The sequence below is a fragment of the Heterodontus francisci genome, chromosome 39, assembly GCF_036365525.1.
Source record: "Heterodontus francisci isolate sHetFra1 chromosome 39, sHetFra1.hap1, whole genome shotgun sequence".
Classification (NCBI taxonomy): domain Eukaryota; kingdom Metazoa; phylum Chordata; class Chondrichthyes; order Heterodontiformes; family Heterodontidae; genus Heterodontus; species Heterodontus francisci.
The window spans coordinates 40,509,777-40,532,961 of NC_090409.1; the positions used below are offsets into that span (position 1 = coordinate 40,509,777).

The 23,185-nt window shown below is 50.4% G+C and overlaps 1 protein-coding gene across 3 annotated transcripts in view; it reads left to right on the forward strand.

Moving 5' to 3' along the window:
• The window catches only part of LOC137352773 (sialic acid-binding Ig-like lectin 13), a 40,359-nt gene that overhangs the window by 5,974 nt on the left and 11,200 nt on the right, over window positions 1-23,185 (forward strand). For 2 of the 3 annotated variants that reach the window (XM_068018578.1, XM_068018576.1), the window contains exons 2-8: window positions 8,162-8,275; window positions 8,845-8,918; window positions 10,139-10,504; window positions 10,906-11,199; window positions 16,872-17,153; window positions 18,709-18,984; window positions 20,553-20,846. In XM_068018578.1, the coding sequence (XP_067874679.1) occupies window positions 8,879-8,918; window positions 10,139-10,504; window positions 10,906-11,199; window positions 16,872-17,153; window positions 18,709-18,984; window positions 20,553-20,846 (1,552 nt within the window). In that variant the 5' untranslated portion in view covers window positions 8,162-8,275; window positions 8,845-8,878. Of the gene's footprint in view, window positions 1-8,161; window positions 8,276-8,328; window positions 8,677-8,844; window positions 8,919-10,138; window positions 10,505-10,905; window positions 11,200-16,871; window positions 17,154-18,708; window positions 18,985-20,552; window positions 20,847-23,185 lie in introns of those variants that run through there. The other variant, XM_068018577.1, reaches the window with a different exon arrangement.

The window sequence follows — 23,185 nt, forward strand, 5'->3', positions numbered from 1 at the left end:
ATCTTTCGCTCACTGATAGACTTCGGGCCCCTCTCGACTGTTTGAAACGACAGCTCAAACCAATTTATCTGATCAATTCCATCTTCAGAGACAAAATAAACGCTTTGCAAGCCAACAAATTAACATGCCCTTTGAACCCGGGGTAACCCAGCCCTGCTGAGCGGCCTCACCATAACCGAGGCACTGCCTCACTGCGTGCAGCCAACATGGTCGAATAGCAATGAACAGAAATGTGACGCTGCTCAACATTGTTACCAGATCTGAACGTGCTTTCTGAACACTGCACCGTTTTCATGCTGTGAAAGATTGCAAGATGCACATGGGCTCTGAATAATATTACATTTTTTAACACAAGCGATTAAGATGCTCAGACTGTTCTGTGCTGATATACTTATATTAAACATCTTACTTCTGTTCACAATTCCTGTCTCCAAAATGTTATATCCTGTTTTCAGATTTGCCCCACCCCATTATGTATATTATTGTTTGGAAATGGAAATTTCCCATGTAAACATGTCACACTGTAATTTCACCCACCTGCCAGTGGTGGTGCTGTAGCATCGTAGTTTTACTTCTCAGAGACAGGAGGAAAAATCTTCCTGCTGTGTTTACGATGCTGTTAAGACACAGAATCACAAGAATCACAGAATAATACAGTGCAGAAGAGGCCCTTCAGCCCATCGAGTCTGCCCTGATGCATTAAAGACACCTGACCTGTCTACCTAATCCCATTTGCCAGCACTTGGCCCATAGCCTTGAATGTTATGACGTGCCAAGTGCTCATCCAGGTACTTTTTAAAGGATGTGAGGCAACCTGCCTCTACCACCCTCCCAGGCAGGGCATTCCAAACCGTCACCACCCTCTGGGTAACAAAAAGTTCTTCCTCAAATCCCCCTTAAACCTCCCGCCCCTCACCTTAAACTTGTGGCCCCTCGTAACTGATCCTTCAACTAAGGGGAACAGCTGCTCCCTATCCACCCTGCCCATGCCCCTAATAATCTTGTACACCTCGATCAGGTCACCCCTCAGTCTTCTCTGCTCCAGCGAAAACAACCCAAGCCTATCCAACCTCTCTTCATAGCTTAAATGTTCCATCCCAGGCACCATCCTGGTGAATCGCCTCTGCACCCCCTCCAATGCAATCACATCCTTCCTATAATGTGGCGACCAGAATTGCACAAAGTACTCCAGCTGTGGCCTTACCAAAGTTCTATACAACTCCAACATGACCTCCCTGCTTTTGTAATCTATGCCTCGATTGATAAAGGCAAGTGTCCCATATGCCTTTGTCACCACCCTATTAACCTGCCCTTCTGCCTTCAGAGATCTATGGACAAACACGCCAAGGTCCCTTTGTTCCTTGGAACTTCCCAGTGTCAGGCCATTCATTGAATACTTCTGTGTCACATTACTCCTTCCAAAGTGTATCACCTCACACTTTTCAACATCAAATTCCATCTGCCACTTTTCTGCACATTTGACCATCCCGTCTATATCTTCCTGTAACCTAAGACACTCCACCTCACTGTTAACAACTCGGCCAATCTTTGTGTCATCTGCGACCTTACTGATCCTACCCCCCACATAGTCATCTATGTCGTTTATATAAATGACAAACAATAGGGGACCCAGAACAGATCCCTGTGGTACACCACTGGACACAGGCTTCCAGTCACTAAAACAGCCGTCTGTCATCACTCTCTGTCTCCTACAGCTAAGCCAATTTTGAATCCACCTTATCAAGTTACCTTGTATCCCATGTGCATTTGCTTTCTTGGTAAGTCTCCCATGTGGGACCTTGTCAAAGGCTTTGCTGAAATCCATGTAAACTACATCAACTGCACTACCCTCATCGACACACCTGGTCACATGCTCAAAAAATTCAATCAAATTTGTTAGCCATGACCTCCCTCTGACAAAGCCATGCTGACTATTCCTAATCAAATTTTGCCTCTCCAAGTGGTGATAGATTCTCTCCTTCAGAATTTTCTCCAATAGTTTCCCTACCACTGACGTGAGACTCACTGGTCTGTAGTTCCCTGGCTTATCTTTACAACCTTTCTGAAATAGTGGGACCACACTAGCTGTTCTCCAGTCCTCTGGCACCTCCCCCGTGGCCAGAGAGGAATTAAAAATTAGGGTCAGAGCCCCTGAAATCTCCACCCTCACCTCCCACAGCATCCTGGGACACAAATCGTCCGGACCTGGAGATTTGTCCACTTTTAAGCCTCCAATACCTTGTCACTCCCTATGACAATTTGCTCAAGAACCTCACAGTCTCTCTCTCTAAGTTCCATATCTACATCCTCTTTCTCTTGGGTGAAGACCGATGTGAAGTATTCGTTCAACACCCTACCAATGTCCTCTGGCTCCACCCACACATTTCCCCCTTGGTCCCTAATGGGTTCTACTCTTTCCCTGGTTATCCTCTTCCCATTGATATACTTATAGAATATCTTGGGATTTTCCCTACTTTTACCAGCCAGAGCTTTCTCATATCCCCTCTTTGCTCTCCTAATTGCTTTCTGAAGCTCCATCCTACATTTTCTGTACTCCACAAATGCTTCCATTGATTTGCTCTCCTTGTATTTGCTAAAAGCCTCTCTTTACCTTCTCATCATACCCTGAATGTTTCTGGTCATCCATGGTTCTCTGGGCTTGTTGCTCCTACCTATTACCCTAGAGGGAACATGTTGGGCCTGTACCCTCCCCATTTCCTTTTTGAATGCCCCCCACTGCTCTGCTGTAGATTTCCCGACAAGTAACTCTTTCCAGTCTACCTTGGCCAGATCCTGCCTTATTTTACTAAACTTCGCTCTCCCCCAATCCAAAACCTTTTTTTTGCAACTTGTCTATTTCTTTCTCCATAACGAGCTTAAATTGTACCGTGTTGTGGTCGCTATCACCAAAATGCTCCCCCACCAACACATCAACCACCTGTCCGGCTTCATTCCCCAGAATTAGGTCCAGCACTGCACCCTCCCTTGTTGGATCTTCTACATATTGAGCTAAAAAGTTCTCCTGTATACATTTTAAGAACTCCACTCCATCTAAGCCCTTAACACGATGACTATCCCAATTAATGTTGGGAAAGTTGAAATCACCTAATATAATTACCCTATTATTTTTTCACACCTCTGCAAATTGCACATATTTGCTCCTCAAATTCCCGCTGATTATCTGGGGGTCTATAATAAACACCTAGCAATGTGGCTGTCCCTTTTTTATTCCTAAACTCTACCCATAAAGCTTCATTTGATGCCCCCTCCAAGATATCATCTCTCTTTACTGCAGTAACGGACTCCTTAACTAATATTGCAATGCCCCCTCCTCTTTTACCCCCTCCTCTGTCTCGCCTGAAGATTCTATACCCCGGGATATTGAGCTGCCAATCCTGCCCCTCCCTCAACCATGTCTCCGTGATGGCTACTATATCACAATTCCACGTGTCAATCATTGCCCTTAACTCATCCGTTTTACCTGCAATACTCCTGGCATTAAAGTAGAGGCCTTCCATCCTGGTCTTACTCCCATGAAACTCCCATGGTTCCAGAGGAATCTTCCTGCTGTGCTTACGATGCTGTTAAGACACAGGAAACGGGGGAATCTTCCTGCTGTGCTTACGATGCTGTTAAGACAGACGACTGGCAGAATCTTCCCTCCTCCCCCCACCTTGAGGACAGGGTCAGTCCCTCCCCACATCCCCTGTTTGTTTGGTCGGTCCTGCTCTAACTTACTGGGATTACACAGGAAGACCGGGATCATCGGTAACTGTCGAAGGACTGCCCAGTGTCACTGGAACAGGAAAGGCAGCAGGTCTCACAGCAGAGAATGGGGCAACAGTGGGGTAAATATCCCCCTCCTCCCCGACACCCCCATCACTGTCACTACCAAGAGGGAACATCAGCCTCCAGTCAGAGGGCACAGTGTTACCAACCGAACCAAGCTGGCACTGAACCCAGCACCAAATAGTCTGGTTACCTTTGTACAGTCCAGTAACACACAGACACACAGTCTCACTGTTAACACAGCTACTGTTAGAGAGCCAAGCACGACATTGTGAATCGAGCACACAGAGTGGATTTTGATCTGTTATATTCCCAGTCGTTAAAGACAAAGGAAACAGGAGCAGGAGTAGGCCATTCGGCCCCTCGAACCTACCTGACTGTACAGTAAGATCATGACTGATCTGATTGTGGCCTTAACTCCACTTTCCTGTCTGTTCCCCCATAAACCTTGACTCCCTTGTCAATCAGAAATCTGTCTGACTCAGCCTTGAATATATTCACTGACCGAGCCTCCACTGCTCACTGAGGAAGGGAATTCCAAACACTAACCACCCTCTGAGAGAAGAAATTCCTCCTCATCTCTGTATTAAATGGGAGACTCCTTATTCTGAAACTGTGCCCCCTCGTTCTAGATTCCCCCACAAGGGGAAACATCCTCCCCAGCATCCACACTGTTAATATTGACCCTCCGACAGTGCAGCACTCCCACAGTACAGTAGCCCATCAGTACTAACCCTTTGAGAGTGCAGCACTCCCTCAGTACAGACCCTCTGACAGTGCAGCACTCCCTCAGTACAGACCCTCTGACAGTGCAGCACTCCCTCAGCACTGAAACTCCGAAAGTGCAGCACTCCCTGAATACTGATCCTCTGACAGTGCAGCACTCCCTCAGTACTGACCCTCTAACAGTGCAGCACACCCTCAGTACTGACCCTCCGACAGTGCAGCACTCCCTCAGCACTGAAACTCCGAAAGTGCAGCACTCCCTGAATACTGATCCTCTGACAGTGCAGCACTCCCTCAGTACTGACCCTCTAACAGTGCAGCACACCCTCAGTACTGACCCTCCGACAGTGCAGCACTCCCTCAGAGCTGAAACTCCGACAGTGCAGCACTCCTCAGTACTGACCCTCTGACAGTGCAGCACGCCCTCAGTACTGACATTCTGACAGTGGAGCACTCGCTCAGCACTGACCCTCTGACAGTGCAGCACTCCCTCAGTGCTGAAACTCCGACAGTGCAGCACTCCCTCAGTACTGACCCTCCAACAGTGCAGCACACCCTCAGTACTGACCCTCCGACAGTGCAGCACTCTCTCAGTACTTTTTTTTTATTCATTCATGGGATGTGGGCGTCGCTGGCCAGGCCAGCATTTATTGCTCATCCCTAATTGCCCTTGAGAAGGTGGTGGTGAGCTGCTTTCTTGAACCGCTGCAGTCCATGTGGGGTAGGTACACCCACAGCGCTGTTAGGAAGGGAGTTCCAGGATTTTGACCCAGCGACAGTAAAGGAACGGTGATATAGTTCCAAGTCAGGATGGTGTGAGACTTGGAGGGGAACTTGCAGGTGGTGGTGTTCCCATGCATCTGCTGCCCTTGTCCTTCTAGTTGGTAGAGGTCGCGGGTTTGGAAGGTGCTGTCTAAAGAGCCTTGGTGCGTTGCTGCAGTGCATCTTGTAGATGGTACACACTGCTGCCACTGTGTGTCGGTGGTGTAGGGAGTGAATGTTTGTGGATGGGGTGCCAATCAAGCGGGCCGCTTTGTCCTGGATGGTGTCGAGCTTCTTGAGTGTTGTTGGAACTGCACCCATCCAGACTGCCCTTGACATCAAGGCAGCATTTGACCAACTATGGCATCAAGGAGCCCGAGCAAAACTGGAGTAAGTGGGAATCAGGGGGAAAACTTTCCGCTGGCTGGAGTCAGATCAAGCGCAAAAAAAGATGGTTGTGGTTGTTGGAGGTCAATCATCTGAGCTCCAGGACATCACTGCAGGAGTACCTCAGGGTAGTGTCCTAGGCACAACCATCTTCAGCTACTTCATCAATGACCTTCCTTCAATCATAAGGTCAGAAGTGGGGATGTTCGCTGATGATTGCACAATGTTCAGCACCATTCGTGACTCCTCAGATACTGAAGCAGTCCGTGTAGAAATGCAGCAAGACCTGGACAATACCTAGGCTTGGGCTGATAAGTGGCAAGTAACATTCGCGCCACACAAGTGCCAGGCAATGACCATCTCCAACAAGAGAGAATCTAACCATCTGCCCTTGACATTCAATGGCGTTACCATCGCTGAATCCCCCCATTATCAACATCCTGGGGGCTACCATTGACCAGAAACTGAACTGGATCAGCCATATAAATACCGTGGCTACAAGAGCAGGTCAGAGGCTGGGAATCCTGCGGTGAGTAACTCACCTCCTGACTCCCCAAAGCCTGTCCACCACCTACAAGGCACAAGTCAGGAGTGTGATGGAATTCTCCGGGAAAAAGAAGGTCAAAGTTGAACCAGAGGAGGACAACGCCAAGTCAACCATTGAGGCTCTAAAAGCTGCCCCAAAAGACCAGGTCAAGGCCAAGGTTGATGAGCAGCGCCAGTTGAGTTCTAACGCACTGGCTGCGATTCATGAGGACTATGACTGCATGTTGAACCAAACCAACATCGGAAACAATAACAATAAGTTCTACTGCCTTGATGTCAAGGGCAGTCACTCTCACCTCACCTCTTGAGTTCAGCTCTTTTGTCCATGTTTGAACCAAGGCTGTAATGAGGTCAGGAGCTGAGTGGCCCTGGCGGAACCCAAACTGAGCGTCACTGAGCAGGTTATTGCTAAGCAAGTGCTGCTTGATGGCACTGTTGATGACACCTTCCAACACTTTACTGATGATTGAGAGTAGACTGATGGGACGGTAATTGGTTGGGTTGGACTTGTCCTGCTTTTTGTGTACAGGACATAGCTGGGCAATTTTCCACATTGCAGGGTAGATGCCAGTGTTGTAGCTGTACTGGAACAGCTTGGCTAGGGGCACGGCAAGTTCTGGAGCACAGGTCTTCAGTACTATTGCCGGAATATTGTCAGGGCCCATAGCCTTTGCAGTGTCCAGTGCCTTCAGTCGTTTCTTGATATCACGCGGAGTGAATCGAATTGGCTGAAGTCTGGCATCTGTGATGCTGGGGACTTCAGGAGGAGGCCGAGATGGATCATCAACTCGGCACTTCTAGCTGAAGATTGTTGCAAATGCTTCAGCCTTATCTTTCACACTGATGTGCTGGGCTCCCCCATCATTGAGGATGGGGATATTTGTGGAGCCACCTCCTCCAGTTAGTTGTTTAATTGTCCACCACCATTCACGGCTGGATGTGACAGGACTGCAGAGCTTAGATCTGATCCGTTGGTTATGGGATCGCTTAGCTCTGTCTATCGCATGCTGCTTACGCAGTTTGGCACGCAGATAGTCCTTGTGTTGTAGCTTCACCAGGTTGACACCTCATTTTGAGGTAAGCCTGGTGCTGCTCCTGGAATGCCCTCCTGCACTCTTCATTGAACCAGGGTTGGTCTCCTGACTTGATGGTAATGGTAGAGTGGGGGATATACTGGGCCATGAGGTTACAGATTGTGGTTAAGTACAATTCTGCTGCTGCTGATGGCCCACAGCGTCTCATCAATGCCAAGTTTGGAATTGCTAGATCTGTTTGAAATGTCAGACTGTTGTTTGACTAGTCTGTGGGACAGCTCTCCCAACTTTGGCACAAGCCCCCAGATGTTAGTAAGGAGGACTTTGCAGATTCGACAGGGCTGGGTTTGCCGTTGTCGTTTCCGGTGCCTCGGTCGATGCCGGGTGGTCCGTCCGGTTTCATTCCCTTTTATTGACTTTGGAACGGTTAGGTACAACTGAGTGGCTTGCCAGGCCATTTCTGAACCTCCGACAGTGCAGCACTCCCTCAGTACTGACCCTCCGATAGTGCAGCACTCCCTCAGTACTGATCCTCCGACAGTGCAGCACTCCCTCAGTACTGACCCTCCGACAGTGCAGCACTCCCTCAGTCCTGACCCTCCGACAGTGCGGCACTCCCTCAGTACTGATCCTCTGACAGTGCAGCACTCCCTCAGTACTGACCCTCCGATAGTGCGGCACTCCCTCAGTACTGAACCTCCGACAGTGCGGCACTCCCTCAGTACTGGCAGCGGGGAATCTTTAGATTTTCTGACTCAGAGGTGAGGGAGAGGGTGTTGAATCCACTGAGTCTTTGTGCTATCTCCATGTTAACAGCTGCTCAGCTTGTGCAGAAATATCATCACCAAAATCAGCTTCAACAGATCAACAGCTTCCTTATAATTTTCTCACTGTTTCCCCACTTCCTGATTTCACAGTGAAACATCAGCCCTTTCTAACTAAATACACAGAACAGCACAGGAAGAGTCCATTCAGCCTGAACACAGTGTGTCGGCACTTACTCCCCAGGCGAGCAGTCGGACAGGCCACGGGTAAGTAACACAACGATTGGAATTCACTTCCACAACCAACATCGACCTTTGTTGGTGTTGTGACTTTATAAAGACACATTCCAATGATTGACGCCTTTGAAAGATTTCTACATGTTATTGAGATCTGGGCACAGGGCTCAAGTCTGTCGGACAGAAACTCTTAATATAAAAGCAAAGTTCTGTGGATGCTGGAAATCTGAAAATATCCCAGAAAGTGTTGGAAATACTCAGCAGGTCTGGCAGCATCTTGGAGACAGAAACAGAGTTAATGTTTCAGGTCTGTGACCTTTCATCAGAACGAGATATCTCTCTAATTCAAGGGAGGAGGAAAGGACAGAGACATGAATTTGAGCCACTAATCCAGGCTCCCAGTGCCAGGACTGAGGGAGTGCTATAGAAATGCAAGTTGTTCATTGTTTTACTTTCTTAAAGCCTTGTAACTCTCTGTAGAGCACCCGTCACCCACAGAGAATCAAATTAGTCGGTGAAGACATTGTCTAAAAGCAGTTTTGATCTCTCGAGAGCTGTCAGACAAGAGGTGAGGTCTCATTAACTCCTTTCTCTTTCAGAGTGAGAAGCTGATGAAATCTCTGGGAACGGACAATGATCGGGAAATCTTACTTCCTCCTGTCTCTTCTCCAAGGTAATATCATCGTCAGCTCGGACATATTCATGGTGAATAGTCTTTGTAAAAGATCATTCTTACTGAGCTCTGATTGGGAACCAATTCAGCAGTGACCCAGTGCAGTAACTGGCACCAAGTCCCGTTCACCCATCGCCCCTGTGCTCGCTGATATACACTGGCTCCCATTCCGGAAACAGGATTGGAGGAGTGCAGAGATGCCGGAGGGTTGCAGGGCTGGAGGATGTTACAGAGATCGGGAGTGGAGAGGGGCCACAGAGGGATTGGAAAACGAGGATGAGAATCTTTCATTTGAGGCGTTGGACCGGGAGCCAATGTAGGTCAGTGAGCAACAGGTGGGGTGATGGGTTTAGTCGAGAAGCGAGGATAAATACTGGGGGATGAAGTCTATCCTGATGTGAGGGCTCCGATAGCAATGGCCTGAAATTTGGGTCTTTTGCTGATTTTATTGAGAATCTCCCATGAAGAGAACACAGCAGCTCCTAGAATAGACAGGACAGTTCAGTGTCACACTTCCTGACCATTCACACCATGATCACAACTACGATAAGGGTGCAGAGTAACTGAAAGAGAGAAGGAAGATAAACCACTCAGCGTATAAAGGTGTCAAACAGTCAGTTCCCACGTTTGCCTCTGCTCTCAACACATGCTAGTGGAGCTTTGCTGGTGTGTTTCATAGTGTCTGCTGGAGTAGAGACAGTGCTGAGCTTGGGGACAAGTCAGTCTACAATGCTGCATCGGAATCAAACTACAACAATGTGGGTTTTACATCAATAATAATCCCTTAGACAATGAGCATGCTCACTAGATTGAGTTAGATTAGCCAATCAAATGGATACAGAGCAGACAAGAGGGTTTGGCTACTTAGTGATTTACGATGGAGATAATGGTGTGAGTTCTGATGGATCCTAATCCATTCTCCTGCCTTGTAAGTCAATACAGAATGTATCTCAACTGGTGCGTCTTGTAGACACTGTGTTGGGTGGAAGACTGGCTTCACTCAACAGGGTCCTGAGGTCCATGAGCCAATGTAGAATGAACTTGTCCACTCCCGTGTCCAGGATGCCCTTCCATCTGTTGTGTAACCTCGGTGAGTTCCTTGTGTGTCCTGTAGATGGTCTACACTGCAGTCAATGTGCACCAGTGACGGAGAGGGTGGATATCGAGTCTATTGGATCTACAGACCATCCAGTGCTAAATATTGATATTTCTCTCCCCAGCTGCCTTGTCACAAGAGTGGAAAGCCCACACTCCACGAGATGTGACAGTGCAGGAAGGTTCCTGTGCACAGATTCCATGTCATTACAGTTATCCATCGAGTCTGGCAAACAAACCGCGAGTTGGAGTCTGGATTAAGAACGAGGTTCGGAGATCATCGTCTGTAGTCTTTCACTCCAAGAATCACAATCAGGTGTCGTCACGGTTCCGCCATCGGACCCGGCTGTCTGGAGCCCTGAAAGATGGTGACTGTTCCCTGATTATAAACGACATCACACAGGAAGATGCAGGACCTTATTATTTCAGAATAAAATTTGACGAGAAGAATAAATATAGCTACCATCCTGTAACCCAGCTTCACATTTCTGGTAAGTGCTGTGTTATAATTACTCAATAATTCACATTCCACACTCAATGGGAAATAACACAAACTGTGGCGGTTACATATTAACACAAAACACAGCTTATTATAACGCAGTGTCTGATTATCAATAACCTGGCAATACCTTCCAGTTCAGTTCGAAAGCAACCTCTAATACTCACTTTAATATCAATGATTAAATGTATTGACTGTGTCCATCAATGTTATCAGGTTATCCCACTCCCATCTATCTCTCGAATTGTGTTTAGAAGTTTATCCTGATCACTGTAACCTCTCAGTTCTGGGATCTTCCTTGTAAAAGTGCTTTCTCTGGTGGGACTGTGATTTCTATTTGAACTGATGTTTCACGATATATTGATCGAAAAGGATCCATTCTCTGTCTGTTAGATTTCACAGATAAACCCACGATATTCCCTGCTGAAATTATTGCAGGAAAGAGTGTGGACGTAAGCTGCACCTTCAACACAACGTGCAATGGAACAGCACCTGTCTTAACCTGGGTCACTCCCACTGACGTACCTGGATCACTGTCAAACAGTGTAATTCAGCATGGTGTCACTCTGACCTATACTTCTGTTCTGACCCTGATCCCATCACTCAAATACCAGGGGCAAACTCTCACCTGCAGAGTGACATATCCATCTGTTTCATCAGAGCGGAACCTCACACTAACTGTGCAATGTAAGTATGGACATCCTTTATTCTACAGTAGCTGTAATAGGCTACATTGTACACAGCAAGATCCCACTAACAGCCATGTGGTGAGGACAAGGGCATCTATTTTTTAGTGATGAATATTGACCGGGGAGAACTCATCTATGAATAGTGTCAGGGGGTCAGTAATGACCACCTGAGAGTGCAGAGAGGTGCTTTGTTTAACATCTCACCCTGCAGCACTCCCTCAGTACTGACCCTCCGAGACTCAGCACTCCCTCAGTACTGACCATCTGACAGTGCAGCACTCCCTCAGTACTGACCCTCCGACAGTGCAGCACTCCCTCAGTACTGACCATCCGACAGTGCAGCGCTCCCTCAGTACTGACCCTCTGACAGTGCAGCACTTCCTCAGTACTGACCCTCCGACAGTGCAGCACTCCCTCAGAACTGACCCTCTGACAGTGCAGCACTCCCTCAGTACTGACCCTCTGACAGTGCAGCACTCCCTCAGAACTGACCCTCTGACAGTGCAGCACTCCCTCAGGACTGACCCTCTGACATTGCAGTGTTCCCTCAGTACTGACCCTGCAACAGTGCAGCACTCCCTCAGAACTGACCCTCTGACAGTGCAGTGCTCCCTCAGCACTGACCCTCTGACAGTGTAGCACTTCCTCAGTACTAACCCTGCAACAGTGCAGCACTCCCTCAGTACTGACCCTCTGACAGTGCAGTGCTCCCTCAGTACTGACCCTCTGACAATGTTGCACTGCTTCAGTACTGACTCTCCGACAGTGCAGCACTCCCTCAGTACTGACCCTCCAACTGTGCAGCACTTCCTCAGTACTGACCCTCTTGCAGTGCAGCACTCCCTCAGTACTGACCCTCTGACAGTGCAGCACTCCCTCAGTACTGACCCTCCGACAGTGCAGCACTCCCTCAGTACTGACCCTCTGACAGTGCAGCACTCACTTAGTGCTGACTCTCTGACAGTGCAGCACTCCCTCAGTACTGACCCTGTGATTGTGATGCAATCCCTCAGAACTGACCCTCTGACAGTGCAGCACTCCCTCAGTACTGACCCTCTGACAGTGTAGCACTCCCTCAGTACTGACCCTGTGACAGTGTAGCACTCCCTCAGTACTGACCCTCCGACAGTGCAGCACTCCCTCAGTACTGACCCTGTGATTGTGATGCAATCCCTCAGAACTGACCCTCTGACAGTGCAGCACTCCCTCAGTACTGACCCTCTGACAGTGTAGCACTCCCTCAGTACTGACCCTGTGACAGTGTAGCACTCCCTCAGTACTGACCCTCCGACAGTGCAGCGCTCCCTCAGTACTGACCCTCCGACAGTGCAGCACTCCCTCAGTACTGACCCTCCGACAGTGGAGCACTCCCTCAGTACTGACACTCCGACAGTGCAGCACTCCCTCAGTACTGACACTCCGACAGTGCGGCACTCCCTCAGTACAGACCCTGTGACAGTGGAGCACTCCCTCAGTACTGACCCTGTGACTGTGTAGCACTCCCTCAGTACTGACCTTCCGACAATGCAGTACTCCCTCAGTACTGACCCTCTGACAGTGGAGCACTCCCTCAGTACTGACCCTGTGACTGTGTAGCACTCCCTCAGTACTGACCTTCCGACAATGCAGTACTCCCTCAGTACTGACCCTCTGACAGTGGAGCACTCCCTCAGTACTGACCCTGTGACTGTGTAGCACTCCCTCAGTACTGACCTTCCGACAGTGCAGCACTCCCTCAGTACTGACCCTGTGATTGTGATGCACTCCCTCAGTACTGACCCTCTGACAGTGCAGCACTCCCTCAGTGCTGACCCTCTGACAGTGTAGCACTCCCTCAGTACTGACCCTGTGATTGTGATGCACTCCCTCAGTACTGACCCTCTGACAGTGCAGCACTCCCTCAGTGCTGACCCTCTGACAGTGTAGCACTCCCTCAGTACTGACCCTGTGATTGTGATGCACTCCCTCAGTACTGACCCTCTGACAGTGCAGCACTCCCTCAGTACTGACCCTGTGATTGTGATGCACTCCCTCAGTACTGACCCTGTGATTGTGATGCACTCCCTCAGTACTGACCCTCTGACAGTGCAGCACTCCCTCAGTACTGACCCTCCGACAGTGCAGCACTCCCTCAGTACTGACCCTCTGACAGTGCAGCACTCCCTCAGTACTGACCCTCCGACAGTGCAGTACTCCCTCAGTACTGACCCTCTGACAGTGCAGCACTCCCTCAGTACTGACCCTCGGACAGTGCAGCACTCCCTCAGTACTGACCCTCCGACAGTGCAGCACTACCGTCGTACTGACCCTCCGACAGTGCAGCACTCCCTCAGTACTGACCCTCCGACAGTGCAGCACTCCCTCAGTACTGACCATCCGACAGTGCAGCGCTCCCTCAGTACTGACCCTCCGACAGTGCAGCACTCCCTCAGAACTGACCCTCTGACAGTGCAGCACTCCCTCAGTACTGACCCTCTGACAGTGCAGCACTCCCTCAGAACTGACCCTCTGACAGTGCAGCACTCCCTCAGGACTGACCCTCTGACATTGCAGTGTTCCCTCAGTACTGACCCTGCAACAGTGCAGCACTCCCTCAGAACTGACCCTCTGACAGTGCAGTGCTCCCTCAGCACTGACCCTCTGACAGTGTAGCACTTCCTCAGTACTAACCCTGCAACAGTGCAGCACTCCCTCAGTGCTGACCCTCTGACAGTGCAGTGCTCCCTCAGTACTGACCCTCTGACAGTGTTGCACTGCTTCAGTACTGACTCTCCGACAGTGCAGCACTCCCTCAGTACTGACCCTCCAACTGTGCAGCACTTCCTCAGTACTGACCCTCCGACAGTGCAGCACTCCCTCAGTACTGACCCTCTGACAGTGCAGTACTCACTCAGTGCTGACTCTCTGACAGTGCAGCACTCCCTCAGTACTGACCCTGTGATTGTGATGCAATCCCTCAGAACTGACCCTCTGACAGTGCAGCACTCCCTCAGTACTGACCCTCCAACTGTGCAGCACTTCCTCAGTACTGACCCTCCGACAGTGCAGCACTCCCTCAGTACTGACCCTCTGACAGTGCAGCACTCACTCAGTGCTGACCCTCTGACAGTGTAGCACTCCCTCAGTACTGACCCTGTGACAGTGTAGCACTCCCTCAGTACTCACCCTCCGACAGTGCAGCACTCCCTCAGTACTGACCCTGTGATTGTGATGCAATCCCTCAGTACTGACCCTCCGACGGTGCAGCACTCCCTCAGTACTGACCCTCTGACAGTGTAGCACTCCCTCAGTACTGACCCTGTGACAGTGTAGCACTCCCTCAGTACTGACCCTCCGACAGTGCAGCGCTCCCTCAGTACTGACCCTCCGACAGTGCAGCACTCCCTCAGTACTGACCCTCCGACAGTGGAGCACTCCCTCAGTACTGACACTCCGACAGTGCAGCACTCCCTCAGTACTGACCCTGTGACAGTGGAGCACTCCCTCAGTACTGACCCTGTGACTGTGTAGCACTCCCTCAGTACTCACCCTCTGACAGTGCAGCACTCCCTCAGTACTGACCTTCCGACAATGCAGTACTCCCTCAGTACTGACCCTCTGACAGTGCAGCACTCCCTCAGTACTGACCCTGTGATTGTGATGCACTCCCTCAGTACTGACCCTCCGACAGTGCAGCACTCCCTCAGTACTCACCCTCTGACAGTGCAGCACTCCCTCAGTACTGACCCTCTGACAGTGCAGCACTCCCTCAGTACTGACCCTCTGACAGTGCAGTACTCCCTCAGTACTGACCCTCTGACAGTGCAGCACTCCCTCAGTACTGACCCTGTGACTGTGTAGCACTCCCTCAGCACTGACCCTCTGACAGTGGAGCACTCCCTCAGTACTGACCCTGTAATTGTGATGCACTCCCTCAGTACTCAACCTCTGACAGTGATGCACTCCCTCAGTACTGACCCTCTGACTGTGGAGCACTCCCTCAGTACTGACCCTCCGACAGTGGAGCACTCCCTCAGTACTGACCCTCTGACAGTGCAGCACTCCCTCAGTACTGACCCTCTGACAGTGCAGCACTCCCTCAGTACTGACCCTCCGACAGTGGAGCACTCCCTCAGTACTGACCCTCTGACAGTGCAGCACTCCCTCAGTACTGACCCTCTGACAGTGCAGCACTCCCTCAGTACTGACCCTCCGACAGTGGAGCACTCCCTCAGTACTGACCCTCTGACAGTGCAGCACTCCCTCAGTACTGACCCTCTGACAGTGCAGCACTCCCTCAGTACTGACCCTCCGACAGTGGAGCACTCCCTCAGTACTGACCCTCTGACAGTGGAGCACTCCCTCAGTACTGACCCTGTGACTGTGTAGCACTCCCTCAGTACTGACCCTCTGACAGTGCAGCACTCCCTCAGTACTGACCTCCAACAGTGCAGCACTCCCTCAGTACTGACCCTCCAACAGTGCAGCACTCCCTCAGTACTGACCCTCTGACAGTGCAGCACTCCCTTAGTACTCACGTTCCAACAGTGCAGCACTCCCTCAGTACTGACCCTCTGACAGTGGAGCACTCCCTCAGTACTGACCCTGTGACTGTGTAGCACTCCCTCAGTACTGACCCTCTGACAGTGCAGCACTCCCTCAGTACTGACCTCCAACAGTGCAGCACTCCCTCAGTACTGACCCTCCAACAGTGCAGCACTCCCTCAGTACTGACCCTCTGACAGTGCAGCACTCCCTCAGTACTGACCCTCCAAATGTGCAGCACTCCTTCAGTACTGACCCTCCAACAGTGCAGCACTCCCTCAGTATTTACCCTCAGTCAGTGCCGCACACGCTCAGTACTGACCCTCCGACAGTGCAGTACTCCCTCAGTACTGACCCTCTGACAGTGCAGCACTCCCTCAGTACTGACCCTCTGACAGTGCAGCACTCCCTCAGTACTGACCCTGTAATTGTGATGCACTCCCTCAGTACTCAACCTCTGACAGTGATGCAATCCCTCAGTACTGACCCTCTGACAGTGATGCAATCCCTCAGTACTGACCCTCTGACAGTGCAGCACTCCCTCAGTACTGACCCTCTGACAGTGGAGCAATCCCTCAGTACTGACCCTCTGACAGTGCAGCACTCCCTCAGTACTGACCCTCTGACAGTGATGCAATCCCTCAGTACTGACCCTCTGACAGTGCAGCACTCCCTCAGTACTGACCCTCTGACAGTGCAGCACTCCCTCAGTACTGACCCTGTAATTGTGAGGCACTCCCTCAGTACTCAACCTCTGACAGTGATGCAATCCCTCAGTACTGACCCTCTGACAGTGGAGCACTCCCTCAGTACTGACCCTCTGACAGTGCAGCACTCCCTCAGTACTGACCCTGTAATTGTGAGGCACTCCCTCAGTACTCAACCTCTGACAGTGATGCAATCCCTCAGTACTGACCCTCTGACAGTGGAGCACTCCCTCAGTACTGACCCTGTAATTGTGATGCAATCCCTCAGTACTGACCCTGTGACTGTGTAGCACTCCCTCAGCACTGCACTGTGGTGTCTCTCTGTATTATGTGCTTTATGATGAAGGAATTTACATTGATATCACACCTTTCACATTCTCAGAGTCTCTCAAAGTGCTTCACAGTCAATGTGAGTTAACTGATCTTTATTTGTTTTCAGACACACCACGGAATCTCTCAATTACTTCTCCTGATATGATGACAGATTCATCGATCAATATAATTGAGGGGAATTCTACAGTGATAATCTGCTCTGTCGAGAGCTTCCCAGCTTCCAACCTGACGTGGCGACATCTTCATGTCACAATGAACAGAACACATTCCAACAACGAGCTGTGGTTGGAGTTTCCTCACGTTACATCCAGGGACACTGGAGACTATCAGTGTGTGGCAGAGAATGTACATGGAGCAGAGGAGGGGTCCATAACCATCACTGTGGAATGTGAGTGTACACACACTTCAATATCTGCCGAAATACAAAGAAATTAATAATCAGCAGAGACTGTGGAATTGATAAAATCTGTGCCGCAGATGCACAGAAACACATTGATACACTCTCCACCTCTCTCTCCTCCTCTGAGATGCTCCTTAAAATCTACCTCTTTGACCGAGATTTTGGTCGCCTGTCCTAATATCTGCTTATGTGGCTCAGGGACAAATTTTGTCTGAGAGTCTTAAAGGATTGGAGAGAGAAAGAGAGGTGGAGAGGTTTAGGGAGGGAATTCCAGAGCTTAGGGCCCCAGGCAACTGAAGGCACGGCCGTCAATGGTGGAGCGATGGGAATCGGGGGATGGGCAAGAGGCCGGAATTGGAGGTGAGCGCAGAGGTCTCGGAGGGTTGTAGGGGCTGGAGGAGGTTACAGAGATAGGGAGGGTTGCAGGAGCTGGAGGAGGTTGCAGAGATAGGGAGGGTTGTCGGGACTGGTGGAGGTTACAGAGACAGGGAGGGTTGTAGGGGCTGGAGGAGGTTACAGTGATAGGGAGGGTTGTAGGGGCTGGAGGAGGTTACAGAGATAGGGAGGGTTGTAGGGGCTGGAGGTGGTTACAGTGATAGGCAGGGTTGTAGGGGCTGGAGGAGGTTACAGAGATAGGGAGGGTTGTAGGGGCTGGAGGTGGTTACAGTGATAGGCAGGGTTGTAGGGGCTGGAGGAGGTTACAGAGATAGGGAGGGTTGTAGGGGCTGGAGGAGGTTACAGAGATAGGGAGGGTTGTTGGGGCTGGAGGAGGTTACAGTGATAGGGAGGGTTGTAGGGGCTGGAGGAGGTTACAGAGATAGGGAGGGTTGTAGGGGCTGGAGGAGGTGACAGTGATAGGGAGGGTTGTTGTGGCTGGAGGAGGGTTACAGAGATAGGGAAGGTTGTCGGGGCTGGAGGAGGTTACAGAGATACGGAGGGTTGTAGGGGCTGGAGGAGGTTACAGAGATAGGGAGGGTTGTAGGGGCTGGAGGAGGTTACAGAGATAGGGAGGGGTGTAGGGGCTGGAGGAGGTTACAGATAGGGAGGGTTGAAAGGGATGGAGGATGTTACAGGGATCGGGAGGATTGTAGGAGCTGGAGGAGGTTACAGAGATAGGGGAGGGTTGTCGGGGCTGGAGGAGGTTACAGAGATAGGGAGGGTCGTCGGGACTGGAGGAGGTTACAGAGATCGGGAGGGTTGTAGGGGCCTGGAGGTGGTTTCAGAGATAGGGAGGGTTTTAGGGGCTGGAGGAGGTTACAGAGATAGGGGGGATCGTAGGGGCTGGAGGAGGTTACAGAGTTAGGGAGGGTTGTAGGGGCTGGAGGAGGTTACAGTGTTAGGGAGGGTTGTAGGGGCTGGAGGAGGTTACAGAGATAGGGAGGGCTGTAGGGGCTGGAGGAGGTTACAGAAGTAGGGAGGGGTGTAGGGGCTGGAGGAGGTTACAGAGATAAGGAGGGTCGTAGGGGCTGGCTGAGGTTACAGAGATAGGGAGGGTCGTAGGGCATCGCGAGTACCTGCTGACTCTCCTCTGCTCTTGTTCCAGATCCACCCAAGGAGACAACATTGTCCATCAGTGGAGCCTCGGGCAGGATAAGGAAGGGGAGCAATGTCACATTAACCTGCTCCAGCAAAAGCAAACCCCCGGCATCTGATTATACCTGGTTCAGGATCGAGGGGAACACCAGCACCCAGTTAAACACAAGTACTCGGACTGTCTCCTTCACTCACGTAACGTGGGAGAATGATGCACGTTTTTACTGCACAGCAAGGAACCCACTGGGTAACGGCACCTCAAACACTGTACACCTGAATGTGGAATGTAAGTAGTTTACTCTATCCATCTCTGATTAAAACTCAAACATCTTCTGTCAGAGGACAGCTTACTTCCTGTAGTTTAGTATAACTAGCATAACCGCCTTGCTTTTGTACCTTGTGCCTCTATTTATAAAGCGAAGGATATCATCATTGAGATGTTAAGTGGATTAACAGATGATGCCTGGTGTGTACAATCTCCTGGAGTGGCTTTCGATCGGCTTGAAACATAAATAAAACAAAACTGTCCTCCCTCCAAAACCTCCTTGCATTAACTAAAATTGACACCCTCTAATTCGCAGCTGAACCCTTCAGTGATTGAACTTCTGTTCCCAGTTGCACAAAACAAAGTCACTACGACTTGGTACGAACGTCCACATTTCAAGCAAATGGGGTGGCGCAGTGGTTAGCACCGCAGCCTCACAGCTCCAGGGACCCGGGTTCGATTCACGTGCGGAACTTGCAAGTTCTCCCTGTGATCTGCGTGGGTTTGCGCCGGGTGCTCCGGTTTCCTCCCACAGCCAAAGACGTACAGGTGTCTTTTCTAGGTTTGGTCGAAGTACCAATTAACAGTGCGATGCACCCAATACTCACAAACCGATTAGCCGTGCAACCATTAGTGACAAATACATTGCAGGTAATTGCACATATGATCAACCAGGAAGCAGTCACCTCCCTTCATTCCTACCCTTCAGCAACTGACCACGTTTCTTGGCCTCGGCACTGAATCACTATTTGCAATGGTTTTTTTGCACCTTATTTTCCAAGATGGGCCGTGTGTTTCATTGAAAAGATGCTACTGTCCTACCATAAATCCAGCTTAAGCCACATTTATTCAGTAAGGCGTCTAATTCTTTGTTCAAACTGCTCTATCAGAAACGGCCTTGACAATGAACGTGCATTTTCGGTGCCTTCATCAACTCAAGTGGAAGTTGCAGATGGTTTTAAGATCTTTAGCTGTGAGCACAGCGGCTGTTTCATTTCCTGGTCACGCGCACGTTTTCGAACCACGGGATAATTAAACAGTTTGAGTCCCTTCAATTGCTGACTTCTTGCAAGCTGTTTGCTTGGAGGCTTTCTCGGTTCTCCGCGTTTTGCAAATAAGGCAAACTCTGACGTCGTCAATCGGTGTCGGCTTGTGTCACTCACTCACACCTTTTCAAAACACTTTGGACCCCTTACGCCAGCTGAGTTGGCATTTCTTGCAACCTGTTCAGCAATCACGTCCCCGCGTTTTTGCGTGTGTGCAGCTCCTCCAAAGTTTTAAATGTTAAAACTCGAGGGGTTGCCGGACTGGGAGCCAGTGTGGGTCAGCGAGTAACAGGGGGTGATGGGTGAACAGGACTTGGTGCGAGTTAGGACACGGGGGTGAGTGGGGAGGGTGGGGGGGGGGAGGGGAGGGAGCAGAGTTTTGGATGAGCTGAGGTTTATGGAGGGTAGAATGTGGGAGATTGAGCAGGAGACCGCTGGAATAGTCCAGTCTGGAGGTAACAGAGGCTGATTTCAGTGTTCGGATTCTGTCTTGCGGTCTGACTCTGCGACGGTGTGGCCTAATTGCTGTCCCTCCCTCCTCAGACAAGCCGGAGATTTCCCGGGAGTCGGAGTGCGCTCGCAGGGCGGAGGGAGTCACCTGCGTCTGCTTGGCAAGATCCAACCCACCTGGAGACCTCACCTGGCACCTCCCCCATGCCAACGTCAGCGGCAACCAAACGCAGGGAGGTTTCGTGGCCTGGCGGGTCGTAGACGGGCACCTGGTGACTGGCTCCCTGGCCCTGACAGGACACCAGGGCGAGGAGGATGTGACGGCCTTCTGCACCGTTAGAAACCCACATGGGGAAGCCATGTTCAAGGTGTATCTGTGGGTCAAAGGTGAGAGTAATGCTCGGGACCTTGTTACAATTGGACAGGGCTTTGGTGAGACCACACCTGGCGGACTGTGCGCAGTTTTGGTTTCTCTATTTAAGGAAGGATAGACTTGCATTGTAGCCGGTGCAGTGAAGATTCACTGGATTGGTTCCCGGGATGAGGGGGTTGTCCTATGATAAGGGACTGAGTAAATTGTGTCGATACTCTCTGGTGTTCAGAAGAATGAGAGGTGATCTCATTGAAACATACAAGATTCTGAAGGGAAAATGAAAGCAAAATACTGCGGATGCTGGAAATCTGAAATAAAAACAGGAAATGCTGGAAATACTCAGCAGGTCTGGCAGCATCTGCGGAGAGAGAAGCAGAGTTAACGTTTCAGGTCAGTGACCCTTCTTCAGAACTGGCAAAGGTTAGAAATGTAATAGGTTTTCAGCAAGAAAAGCAGGGTGGGGGGGGGGGGGGGAGGGGTGCGGGACAAAAGAGAACAAAAGAGAAGGTGTTGATTGGACAAGATCACAGAGAATAACTGACCAGAAGGTCATGGAGCAAAGGCAAATGGTGTGTTAATGGTGAGTTAATGGTGTGGTGAAAGACAAAGCGTTAGTGCAGAGAGGGTGTTAATTGACAGAAAACTGAACAGCCTGGCCCCCAAGCACAAACATGAAAAAAAAACAGTGGGCAGGCACAGTCGTAACAAAATAAAATAAAATAAACACACCTCTGTACCTCCATCCCCCCACCAGGATGGTTTGAGGGCTCTCCGCTTCTTCCTTGAACAGAGGCCCAACCCAGTCCCCATCCACCACCACCCTCCTCCGCCTGGCTGAACTTGTTTTCACATTGAACAACTTCTCCCTCAACTCCATGCACTTCCTTCAAGTAAAAGGTGTCGCTATGGGTACCCGCATGGGTCCTAGTTATGCCTGTCGTTTTGTGGGATATGTCGAGCATTCTTTGTTGCAGTCCTACTCAGGCCCCCTCCCCCAACTCTTTTTTCCGGTACATTGATGACTGTGTCGGTGCCGTTTCCTGCTCCCGCCCCGAACTGGAAAACTTTATCAACTTTGCTTCCAATTTCCACCCTTCACTCACCTTTACATGGTCCATCTCTGACACTTCCCTTCCCTTCCTCGACTTCTCTGTCTCCATCTCTGGGGATAGGTTGTCTTCTATATCCATTATAAGCCCACCGACTCCCACAGCTACCTCGACTACACTTCTTCACACCCTGCCTCCTGTAAGGACTTCATTCCATTCTCCCAGTTTCTCCGTGTCCGATGCATCTGCTCTGATGATGCTACCTTCCATGACGGTGCTTCTGATATGACCTCCTTTTTCCTCAACCGAGGATTACCCCCCCACTGTGGTTGACAGGGCCCTCAACCGTGTCCAGCCCATTTCCCGTAACTCTACCCTCACCCCTTCCCCTCCCTCCCAGAACCGTGACAGGGTTCCCCTTGTCCTCACTTTCCACCCCATCGGCCTCCATATCCAAAGGATCATCCTCCGCCATTTCCGCCACCTCCAGCGTGATGCCACTACCAAATGCATCGTCCCCTCCCTTCCCCTGTCAGCATTCTGAAGGGATCGTTCCCTCCGCGACACCCTGGTCCACTCCTCCATTACCCCCACCACCTCATCCCCGTCCCATGTCACCTTCCCCTGCAATCGCAGGAGGTGTAATACCTGCCCATTTACCTCCTCTCTCCTCACTATCCCAGGCCCCAAACACTCCTTTCAGGTGAAGCAGCGATTTACTTGTACTTCTTTCAATGTAGTATACTGTATTCGCTGCTCACAATGTGGTCTCCTCTACATTGGGGAGACCAAACGCAGACTGAGCTTCCGGTTGCTGGCCATTTCAACACTCCCCCCTGCTCTCATGCTCACATCTCTGTCCTGGGATTGCTGCAGTGTTCCAGTGAACATCAACGCAAGCTCGAGGAACAGCATCTCATCTACCGATTAGGCACACTACAGCCTGCCGGACTGAACATTGAATTCAATAATTTCAGAGCATGACGGGCCCCCCATTTTATTTTTACTTTTAGTTATTTTTCCTTTTTTTTTTAAGTGTTTATTTTATTTTATTTTGTGTCTACTGCGCCTACTCGCTGTTTTTTTCATGTTTGTTCTTGGGGCTGTTCAGTTTTCTGTCAATTAGCACCCTCTCTGCACTAACACTTGGTCTTTCACAACACCATTGACTCACCCTTTGCCTTTGCTCCATGACCTTCTGGTCAGTTATTCTCTGTGACCTTGTCCCTATCAACACCTTCTCTTTTGTTACCTCTTGCCCCACCCCCCGCTTTACTTGCTTAAAACCAATTACATTTCTATAT